This window comes from Jaculus jaculus, chromosome 2, assembly GCF_020740685.1.
Source record: "Jaculus jaculus isolate mJacJac1 chromosome 2, mJacJac1.mat.Y.cur, whole genome shotgun sequence".
NCBI classification, from domain to species: domain Eukaryota; kingdom Metazoa; phylum Chordata; class Mammalia; order Rodentia; family Dipodidae; genus Jaculus; species Jaculus jaculus.
Window position 1 is genome coordinate 131492629 of NC_059103.1, and position 12138 is coordinate 131504766.

At 41.3% G+C, this 12138-nt stretch overlaps 1 protein-coding gene across 4 annotated transcripts in view; it reads right to left on the reverse strand.

Moving 5' to 3' along the window:
• The window catches only part of Asph (aspartate beta-hydroxylase), a 226064-nt gene that overhangs the window by 56981 nt on the left and 156945 nt on the right, over positions 1-12138 (reverse strand). For all 4 annotated transcript variants that reach the window (XM_045143382.1, XM_045143383.1, XM_045143381.1 and 1 more), the window contains 3 exons: positions 11602-11688; positions 7575-7725; positions 2770-2906 (listed from right to left, as the gene is read on the reverse strand). In XM_045143382.1, the coding sequence (XP_044999317.1) occupies positions 2770-2906; positions 7575-7725; positions 11602-11688 (375 nt within the window). The remainder of the gene's footprint in view (positions 1-2769; positions 2907-7574; positions 7726-11601; positions 11689-12138) is intronic.

Here is a 12138-nt window from a genome sequence, read left to right on the forward strand (position 1 = left end):
CACAACACTTGTGTGCAAGTAGGAGCCCTCATCTTACTTAATAGTGCCCCAAAGCACACATGTCATGCAATTCACAGGCAAGGATTCCTCAATTTTAGACACCTATTCTGGATCTTGGAACAGAGCAATCATGAATAAAGTGGGACTACCAAATCAAATAGTAGCACTGCACACTGATATTACTGAAATATTAACATTTTAGTCAGAGCAAAAGGGTTTTTGCCAGTTCAATAAAATTTGGAAAGTATTTTAAATATTTTTCTTCAGCTTAAAAATTCCCATGGACTATTCATGGTGGCGTATGCTTTTAACCCCAGCACTCGGGAGGCAGAGGTAGGAGGATTGCCATGAGTTCAAAGCCAGCCTGAGATTACATAGTGAATTCCAGGTCAGCCTGGGCTAGAGTGAGACCCTGCCTCAAATAACCAAAAAGAAAAAAAAAAATTCCCATGGGTGTCTGCATTTCTTTTTACCATATATGTATCATACTTGTATATATACATATGCAGACAATATGTAAATTCCTAAACACACTGCAGGCATTTTCTTGGGCATTATTGCATGGAAGGTCCAGTGTTAGCTTTTTGAAATTTATTTTTTTATTTTTTTAAAAATTTTATTTATTTATTTATTTGAGAGCGACAGACACAGAGAGAAAGACAGATAGAGGAAGAGAGAGAATGGGCGCGCCAGGGCTTCCAGCCACTGCAAACGAACTCCAGACGCGTGCGCCCCCTTGTGCATCTGGCTAACGTGGGACCTGGGGAACCGAGCCTCGAACCGGGGTCCTTAGGCTTCACAGGCAAGCGCTTAACCACTAAGCCATCTCTCCAGCCCTTGAAATGTTTTTGACAGCGACATAAACATGTCAGGACAGACAGTAGTTACAGAAAGAAAAATCCACTAGATATAGCTTATTAACTTAGAAGTGAGAGGAGAGAAAGAGGCAAATCCCACACCTAGTTTCAAATGATTAATCCTTCTTTTAAAAGAAATCTGCTCAGTTGTATAATATGGTGATATCTGAGGCTTTCTGTCTCCTATTATACTTAATCAGATGAGTATATGGTCTCAAATGTATAAACAAGTAAATTTTACTTTACAAACAAGTGAAGTAAAATGCAGATTTAATGGCAGGTAAACAGAACAAATTCATTCCAGGATTTATGTAAGTTAAAAGGAAAGATCTGTTTGAGATTAAACACTAGAGCGTTCTCTTCTCCTGATGTGACCTCACATGTGCTGAGTGTCCATTTGGCAGTTAACCGGGACCTTTGCATTGAAGGGAGGGAGAGGGGAATACAGGAAGGGAGAAAAAGAGAGAAAGAATCTCTGTACTTCCATCTTTGTGCCTCTGACGGTGGAAGGAATTGTTGAGATGTCTGATATGGTGTGATCATTCTTACATTCAGATCCTGAATTATTGAGACATGTGACGTTCTTTTATCCAAACTGTATGAGGCAGGGCACACTTGAGTATTGTCTGGCCATTAGCAAATACCGTATCTCACATGGAATTATGACCTAGAACAGGTATCCATATTTGGCATACATTTTGTTGGGGGCTCTGTCCAACTGTGTCCATATTAACGGGGCCATAAGAAGCAAAGATCTCTCAGAAAAAATAAAAATGACGACAAAGGTAGAAAGACAATAACTTCAAAATGCAGCGATGTTCAGTGTAACCACTAACAGCAAGCAACAGAGGCAAGTATCACTTTGTGAATGGACCAGTCTCTGGACTGACCATGAAACTGCTGTCCTCGAGAATATTTTCAAAACAGATGGAATTGTATAGGCAGTCACATTTGATGGAAAAACTGCAGTAACCTTGCAAACCATTGATCCTGAGGCCTAAATTAAAGAATCACAAGGAAACGTGTCCTCTGCTTTATAGAGGCATTAACTTGCTCCTGTTTCAAAGTTCACTTGACGTTTTGCTTGTTCTGAACCAAATAAATTCCTTCATTTCCTTAAGGAACCAGTTTCCTAGGTTTTATAGTTATGTGGAGCTTAGAGGCTCCCTATTAAAATGTCTGTTATAAGGCAGAATCCCCTTGGAAAGCATCCTTGCCAGAGGGTCGAAATGTCAATGCCATACTGAACAGGGAGCCTGAAAGACCCACTACAAAAAGGGAAAAGATGATAATTTCACATTTACAAGAACTTTAGTCTCTTCAGTCACAAAAATCACCTTTAGAAAGCTGCCTGCAAACTGGTAGACTGTAGTCGGAAAGACTGTCCTAAAACCAGCTGAAGGTTTTACTGTTTTCCTGTTAGCTAAAATTCACAATGTTACCATTAAGATGGGCAAGAGTAAGGTCAGAGCATTTGATACATTTAATGAAAATGTCTTTAAGGGCTGGAAAGCTGGCTCAGAGGTTAAGGCACTTGCCTACAAAGCCTAACGACCCGAGTTTGATTCTCTAGTACCCAGATAAAGCCAGATGCACAAAGTAGCACATGAATCACTCTGTACAATGAACATATGACAATGAAAAAGGAAGGAGAGCTGGGCACGGTGGTACTTAGGAAGCTGAGGCAGGAAGATTACCATAAGTTTGAGGTCAGCCTGGGCTGCAGTGTGATACCTTGTCTCAAGAATGAAAAGAAAAAGAAGGAAGAGGAGAAGGAAAAAAAAAACAATGTGAAAACAAAGCTTAGACTATATTATTATAATTTAAGCAAAGAGAATGTGGCACTGGGCATACAGCATATGAACTCATGATGTAGCCAATATGACACGGCTAGGAGAAGTCAGGTACTTACCTCTTCATAAACCTTCTTTGCATTGTCATTATCACCCATCAAGAGGTATCCTACTCCAAGGTCATTCTTTAAGGAAGTATCACTGGGAAATAGTTGCACTAATCTCTGTAGCGTGAGTAGGGAACCTCTCATATGACCTGATTGTGGGGAAAACGAATAGAAATAAAAATGTTGCACATCAAAATCTTGGAAGTTTTCCATGAGAGAATTACTAAATGCAGGAAGATTGGAATCAGAAAAAAAATGTATATATGCCTGTGGTGGTTTGATTCAGGTGTCCCCATAAACTTAGGTGCTCTGAATGCTAGTCTCCCCAGTGGGCTTATGGCTGTTATAGCCAGTTTCCCCATGCCAGTGTTTGGCACACTCTCCTGTTTGGCACACTCTCCTGTTGCTATGGTACACCTTATATTTGCCAGGGGATTGATGTCCACCCTCTGCTCATGCCATCATTTCCCCCTGCCATCATGGAGTGTCCCAAAGCCAAAATAAACCCTCTTCCCAAAAGCTGCTCTTGGTTGGGTGATTTTTGCCAGCATTGCAAAACTGAGTGCAACCTGACTGTGAGCAGAGGGATATGGCACAGAAAAAAAAATGAAAATTGTGGGGTTAACTGCTGCCCGTTCAGCTGCAACTGAGAGATTACAACCTTTGAGATTGGGCCAGCTGACCTGCACTGGGGCAACAGGAAGAATGTTGTCTTTTAAAGTGGCCTGCGTGCTCAAGAAGTGTCCTGTTCTTTACAGTCTGCTTATTTCCCACTAGATTAACAAATTGGCACCCTACTTGGTACTGTGGACTATAAGAAATGCAGGAAAAGAGGGCGTTTGAGTTTGCAACGTGGTCTTGTGTTTTGGAAACGGCCATGGGCAGCATGAAGCATGGGTACCCAGTGGAGCCGTGAGAATGGACCATGGATTGCAGTGGAGACCCAGTGAAGAAGCAGGACCATGAGCTGGCTACTAAGGAAAGCTGCCGGCCCCAGATGAAGGTTTTCAGGACTGAGAGTAGCCTAGCTGAAGGGGCAGGATTGCGATTCCAGAGACTTGGTGCTGCTTAGAATTATTGGACTGGGAGATTTGTCACTGACTAGAGTTGTTGGACTTGGAGCTAGAGTTTGATGTTTGCCCTATTTGAATCTTGTATTGGTTGAATTTTTTTTTTTTTTTGATATGCCCAGTGCCATCTTTTGCAGTATGAGTGTTTATTCTGTGCCATTACAGGTTTGGGGAGATATTTTGGTATTATGGCTTATTTAAAATACCTTGGATTATGGAGATGTTTGGACATCATTAGGATTGATAAAAACTATGGGACTCTTAAAGTAGTTCTGAATGCATTGTATTTTATATCATGTATGGACATCAGTTTATGGGAGTCAGGGGCAGAATGTGGTGGTTTGATTCAGGTGCCCCCTATAAACATATGTATTCTGAATGCTAGTCTCCCCAGCTGATGGCAATTGGAAATTTAAGTCTCCTGGAGGTGGTGTATTGTTGGGGGTGAGCTTATAGGTGTTAGAAAGTGTTTGGTACACTCTCCTGTTCCTATTGTCCACCTGATGTTGGCTAGGGTGTGACGTCCACCCTCTGCTCCTGCCATCATTTTCCCTTGCCATTGTGGAGCATCCCCAAGCCAAAATAAACCCCTTTTTCCCCAAAAGCTGCTCTTGGTTGGGTGATTTCTGCCAGCAATGCGAACTGCAACAATGCCTTTGCACTGAGAATACAAATTATGAAAAAAAAAACCTTTAACAGAGCCCCAAATCCAGCTTAAAACTGACTTTATTGATGGCTTATCAAGTACGTGGTAAAATTTCAGAATATATTCATGATGGTAGTAATAACTGATATATGTACATACTAAATATAATATTGATTGGAAGTATTTAGTATTTTAGAAGTCCACTGCCTTAACTACTTGGCCATCTTGTCCATGGTTTAAAGAATTTTAAACACACTTATTTTCTGAGTCCATCCACATTTATATTTTTATGTTAAATTCCCTTTTCAGAAAGGGTTAGTTACTAGTTCCTTGTAAAAAATGTTTTACTAAAATATTTTTGTTTACTAACTTCAAAATTACAGATAGTGTGCAGGCAATGAAACCTCTGCTTTCAGGATTGAACTCCTGGTATGAAATTTGCCAAGGCACGAACCACATGGGTGGTACTTCATTGTGGACCTCCAGCTACAGGCGCACTTGTCTCTGTTTTGATCTCTTCAAGGAGCAGAGGAAACATCCTCTGGTATTAGGGGAGCCTCTGGTGGATGCCAGGCTACTCTGCACTGCAGAGCTCATGAAGCCCTAGCTTCCACTTACTTTTAAGGTTTTCAGATGTTAAAATGTCTGAGCCCCCTCATTCCTTGTCACAGGTGGAAACACAAACCACATATGCAAATTATGTGCTAAGTAACACTTGTATATGTTTAAAAAAATGACCTTACATTTGCCGTCTGCACACTGAGTAGAGCCCAGTGCAATAGGAAGATTTATCAAGGAAGTAGGCTACTAACCAACTACCCGGCAGAATGAATCATCCACTCATCCCAGGAGGCTCTGAGCCACTGCTGGCAAAACCTATTACAATTACCACTCCAGAGTGGTGTGCTCAGCCAGCCATTCATCCTTTCACAAATCTGAGTTGACTTTTCTGCACACTTCCCTTTCCCCATTGTCCTCCTGGGCACATACATTCCTTCTGTTTCTAAACTTTCATTACTCAACAGTGCAGATGAAAATGCTTCTCGCATGGGCTTTGGAGAGAGCTCGTTCAGTAAGGTGCGTGCCTTAAAGCATGAGGACGTGAGGTGTGCCCGCAGAGCACATGTAAAGAAAGAAGCTGGACATAATGATGGTGCCTGTCATCCCAGCGCCTGCGGAGGCAAACAGGCAGCCTAGCCTAATAAGTGAGCTCCAGGTCAAGGAAAGACATTGTCTCAACAATGGTGGACAGTTTCTTTAGGAACAATACTTGAGGTTGTCCTCTGGCATCCACACACATATGCAAATAGATGCAGAAATGTCCAAACACAGACATGCACCAACACCCCCCCCCCCACACACACACACACATTCCTGTAGCCACCTGCAGCCTGTCCCTTCTACTCTGCATTCTAGGCCAATTTCATTTCTCATTGTCTCTGTAAAATCTTCTGTTCAATTGTCTCAGAGCCTCCTCAGAATTCATTTCAGTAGAGAGGTCAGGATCCTTCACATGCAATATTGTTCTCAGGCTAGGAGGCAAGTAGACCATTGGGCATAAAAGTTTGGAACCAAAAATACCACAACTTTGAGTTGAGCAATATTTAACAATTTTTTTCAAACAATCAGAATTAAGCCAGGCATGGAGGCGCACGCCTTTAATCCCAGCACTCAGGAGGCAGAGGTAGGAGGATCACCGTGAGTTCAAGGCCACGCTGAGAGTACATAGTGAATTCCAGGGCAGCCTGGACCAGAGTGAGACCCTACCTTGAAAAACAAACAGAAAAATCAGAATTAATGTAAAAATCCACAAGGAATAAAAGTATGAACATTTCAAAGACAGAACTGTGCTAAGCAGAGCCACACAGGAGAGAAAACATCAGCTATGCTAATTCTGTGCCCAAGCAAACACCACACTTCCTGTGGTCCTGCTGGGACCATGTCTACCATGTCTGTTCTCCCTGAGACTGGTCTAAATGAATATGAGCCTAGCAACACATTTCTTACTGTTAAAACCATGATTTGAGCTTTACATGTATCCCAGTTTTGGTTATCTACAAAAGTGACACAACCACCCTCTATTCCATCCCTCAAAAAGCTGATACAAGGACTAGTGGCGCCTTGACTGTGACACACTTGAGATTTCCCTCAGTGACAATGAGAATTCACCCATGGAACTACACAGAAACCCACCTCTGCAGCGACACATGGCTTGGTCCTTCTTCCTTGGTCACATGGTCACATGTTAGGCAAAAGTCATTGGTAGTGAATCTTACCTGCCTTTGGACTATGTTATGGTTTAAATGTAAATTTCTCCCATGAAGCCATGTGTTTGAACACTTGGTCCCCAGCTAGTGGTCCTGTTTGGGAAGGTCAATGGGGTCACAGGTTTTATAGCCTGGCCCAACTTTCTATTCTTGTTCTGTTCCTGAGACCAGCTGGCTTCCCCATCATGAGGGACTGTCCCCCTGGAGCTGTATGCTGAAACAGACCTTTTCCTTAATTAATCACACTGCCTCTTATCCATCTCTGGTCACAGCAAGTGAAGTAACTAATACACACTAGGGACCTAGATCGGTTAAGAATGTGTTCTTTCTCAAAAGTTTATAAATTTATTTTGTGATTAAAATCATTTTATGATTAAAAATGTATTTTCTAGCATTTCCCTTTACATTTTCCAGGTAAAAACTTGGAAGTTTCCAAAATAACAAAGATTTTTCTATTAAAATGATTCAACCAATGACTTCAACCTTTGGCAACAAGAATGATGGTGAAGAGTGAAAGCATTTGACAATACAAGGAGCTTCTGGTGCCACATCTGTCCTGTGAACTTACACAAATTGTCCAGGATCTCAGCATTCTATTTGCCTCACTTTTAATATGGCAGAGGGTGCAAAATGCTGTCCATATCCTTGTAATTTTTGATGTTGGGCTTGCTATATCAGATTTGTTGATAGTCTAAGATAGGTAAGTTACTGAAAATTAGTTATAAAACTAGGTTTCTTCCCAGGAATCATGACTTTCTGAATCAGCCTATCTTTCATGCCCTTCAAGGCCAAAGTGTTCCGTCTCCTCCTGAGTTAGCTCCTCCTGCACCTTACCTAGAAACTGCTGTCTTTCTGACCTCCTCTTCAAACTCAGCTTCACCAGGTCTGTGGGGACAACAGGCAGGCTGGCTGCCTCTTCGTAGGTCTTGATGGCTCTGCGTAGAAGCTCGTTGCTCCTCCTCTTCTCAGCCAAATCATCTTCACACTAGAGGAAGCCACACCCAGATCAGTGTCCTGTCACTTCCATATTTGTAATTTCGCCTCATAGTCATGAAAATTTCACTTTTAGACATGCTTTAAAAAGAAAATATTAACCTTTAATCTTTATCAAGTAATGCAAACAAAACGAAGCCAAATACTATACTGACTAAATAATATGAAAAAAATGTTTGCTACTAAGTTACAGAAGAGACAGATTATGAAAGCAAGATTTACATGCACCAACACTGACGGCACCGATACCATTCATGTGAGAACTCTGTACAGAAAGGACACTAGCCCATGCTTCCTGTTCTTTCATGTATGTGCCCATTCATTCATACACTCACTCATTCATTCACTCAGTACTCATTTTCTGGGGCTAACAAATTGTTGCATACATGTGGCACATAAACTGAACAAAAGAGATTTTTGTTTCATGAATCTTCCATTTAGAAAGGACAAAATGACAAAACACAAACATGTACATGTGTCTGATGGCTGTGGGTAGTGTGCCTCCGAGTAGCAGACTGGAGCATGCTGGGTGGAAAATGAGAAATCTGTTAGTTTAGTCAGGACCATCAGGGAGGATCTGATAAAAGGAACATTATAAGGTTATTGGAAGAAGAGTGGGGGAGGCAGAGGGAACAGCAGGACGCAGCTCCATGGCAGAGTGAGGACTGAGGGAAAGGCTGGCAGAGTGGAGGGAATGTAGCCATGGTGTCATCCGATAAGCTGCTGTCCTGTTAAGCTACTGAGAATTCTGTGCCATGCAGTGAAGTGCAAAGCCACTGGGATTCTTCACAAGATCTTATGTCTTCTTGAAGGGACTGTGCTGGCAACAGTAGTGTGAAAAGACTGAGGCAAGGGAGAGAAGGAGAGCACCCAGGAGTCAGGCAAGGGGTGACAGTGGCTGGGGCCAAGATAGTCGTGATGACGTGGTAGGACGAGATATGTTTACAGATGCATTTTGAAGATGAGGACCATGAGACTGGCATATGGTCTGGATGTAAGATATAACAGAAAATAAGAGAGAGAAGTCAGGGATGAATTCAGGGTTCTGCTTAAGTGATGGCCTGATTGAACTATCATCCCTGAGAATGGGAATAAGGACAGAACCAAGTCTGGAGGAGGAAGGAATCAGGAGTTCACACCTGTATATTAACTCCAAATATCAAGTGGATATATTGACTCAGAAGGTGCAGTTTTGAGTGTGGTCAGGAAGAGGCCCGCCTTAGAGATATCTTCTTGGGTACTGTTGAGGATTGACACAGTATTTAAAGATAGTAATGTACAAGGATCATAAGTGAACAATTAGTAGAGTTTGAAGACAGGAGTTTTTAAAGAAGCCCTCTAATGTTTCAAAGCCATTCTCAAAGTCATTAGAGGTCAGGAAGACATGAGTAGATGAGCAAGGAAGATGAAGAATGAGTGAGACAAGAAGAGAACAACAAAATAGCAGTGGCCTCGAGTGGAATGGAAAGGTTTCAAGAGGAAGAGATGAAGTGCATTCTAAGTACCATCAGGGTGTACCCTAGAACGTGAGAACACTGGCCAGTGTGGAGCTGCCATGGCCCTAGCAACAGTGTTTCCACAGGACTGTTGGGAAGACCTAGGTGAAAGTTGAAGAGAAGATGAGACATGGGGATGGAGGAGGAGATAACTCTTTCAAGGTGCTAAGCTATACACAGCAGCTGAGAAATGGGCTGGTGGCAGGAAAAGGAGACAGGGAGAGAATGTCAGGATGGGCAATAGTGCAATGTGTTTGTAGAAGGACATCAAAGACAAGAAGGAAGTTCTGAGGCGGAAGGAACAGGCACAGAAACCAGCAAAGTCCTCCAGCGGGTGAGAGAGTGTGTGGACAGGACAGGGTAGTGCATCCCTGCCAAAGGGTGCGAAGGCAGAGCACACGGACACAGGATGTTTGCTACCGTACTAGTGTGAGTTTGGAGAGTCTCCAGACACTTGCACTTTCTTGGAGAAATAAATAGCTGGAAACAGAATGGGGAATGAAATACTTACTGGAGGTAGGAATGAGGGGAGAATGTCTAAGGGGATCAATAGTTTAAATGATTTAACAGACTATAAAGATTAGCATTTAAGGAAAATGATACAAGTTATATATATATATATATAATGTTTTCATCACCCATCAATAAAGTGAGGCATTTGTGAGAAGTTTTTTTTTTTTCTGAAAACAACATATTATTGAAATAATTTATATGGATTAGGGTAAGATACCCAGTGGTGGTGGCAATATGCATGTTGATGAGAATAGAAATTTGGTAGGATGAAAATCTCTAAGACTGGCAAATGGTCATTCATCCTTGTTTGGTGGAACTACTCATCAGACCACTGAGCTTTGAAAACCTGCCATGGGCTTGCAGGATAGGTCTTCTTACCAGGACAGAAGTCCAATGTCAATGGTCAATGGCCACCTGCATGGCCGTCTGTTGTATATTATTATCCAGTTTTTTGGTTTAGCTACCAGCTTCTTGTGACTTAACTCCCCAGACCATGAACACTGATAAATGCCAACAGAAACAGAGTCCTTGAGTTGAGAGAATCCTACCGAGACCACCCAGAGTATCTCTACAACTGGAACCATGGACTCCACAAAGCTACACACAGAGCTCGAGAACTGAAGCCTGTGAAGGTAGGGCAGTGCCATCCACAACAACCCTCCTTACAGAGACAGAAATGACGCTCTTTAAAGTCAGACTGAAAGGAGAGAAACATGATACAATTTGTGTGCCAGCCCCCTCCCCAAGCCCCAGAATCCTTCATTTTAATGCAGTCATAAACATTTTACAATTTCTATAACTAAGAAAAATACCAATAATAAAATGGCAAAATGACATGTAATTCCTTAAACCTCTGTTGAACAAAACTGGTAAGCACATGTTTGAAAACTGGAATTGTGTAGAGTGATTATTTCAAAACAGTTTTCTATTTATAGATAAAACAAGGCTGAAAGTGAGCACTTGTTACAGAACATTAAAATCACACAACTTTTCCTGGGAGGAACAATTCACTCAGATACACTTCCTTAGACATGTGGCATTTTGTGCCTCAAAGGCATTAATAGATTATGCAAGATAATGAAGTGAACTATTTATGATTTAAAATTTTGTGTCCTAGGTTTAGGGAGCCTGTTCAAACATGTCCACAGTGATCTAGGAATAAGATATTAGCAGTGGCACTTAAAAGTAATAACAGACACTGTAATTTGAATTTGGCTTGCAGGTATTGGATTTTTCAAGTTTGTTGGGATATTCCAAAATAACTGTTTAATTTGATAACAAAAGAATTAAAAGTCAAAATTTATTTCTCCTTATAAAATTCTTCTGCTGCTGTACTTTTATTTTTTAAAACTTCTATGAATTTAGTTTCTTTTTAATGACCGTATTAAAATTTAATTTATCATGCCTAACTTTTGCTTTATGCTGCTGAGTACAGAGAAAATTGTTGTACAAATGTTAATGTAATTATGGCAAAAAAGTTCTGTACTTTGCAATTTTTTATGATGCTAATTGTTGATACCAAGACAAAATAAATGCATGCTTTTGAAACCCTGTATTTACATTCTTATGTCACAGAAGGAATTTGAGATTTGGGCCTCAGGCAATATTTTTTGTATCTGAGCTATTATGCTATAGATGTTATTGATATTTTTCCCTAATGTGGCACAATATCTATTGCTCATCAGCAATAATGTCTAGCAATGTTAAAGGATTATGGCCATTCTCTTTCTCTCTCTTCAAATAGATAGATAGATAGATAGATAGATAGATAGATAGATAGATAGATAGACAGACAGACAGACTGACCGACCGACCATGAATATCAGAAAGGTTTTCTAAAGAGAAGGGCTTCAGAGTACCTGTGCTTTCCCATATCTTGCTCGTGGACTCTGAGGGTACTTTTGCACTAATTCTTCAAATGCATTCACTGCTTCCTCAATTTTTCCCTGTTAGGAAGACACAAATACACAAATACAATGCATCTGATTATACAGTGCTGGTTTTGTTATTTGATAGTCACCAAGGGATTCTGTCTGGATTTCTTACATTTCTTTCTGAAGTTAAAGACATTTACCTAAGTTTTGTTTTGTTTCATTTCCAAAGCTGTACTGGGACTAGGGAAATGGGTCTGCTGGTATGAGAGCTTGTCAGATACATAGGGGCCTATGGGGTCCTGAGCGCAGCTGAGTCAGCTTCCCCAGGAGCCATGTAAACAGCTGGACATGGCCACCCTCATCCACAATCCCACAACGATGGGCAACAGAAGCCGGAGAATCACTAGTGTTGGCATAAATCACAGCTCTGCATTCAGATGGAGACTCTGTCTCAAGGAAATGCATGGATGAGTAACAGAGGAAGGACACCCATTGTTCTCCTCTAGCCTCATGCACTTGCAC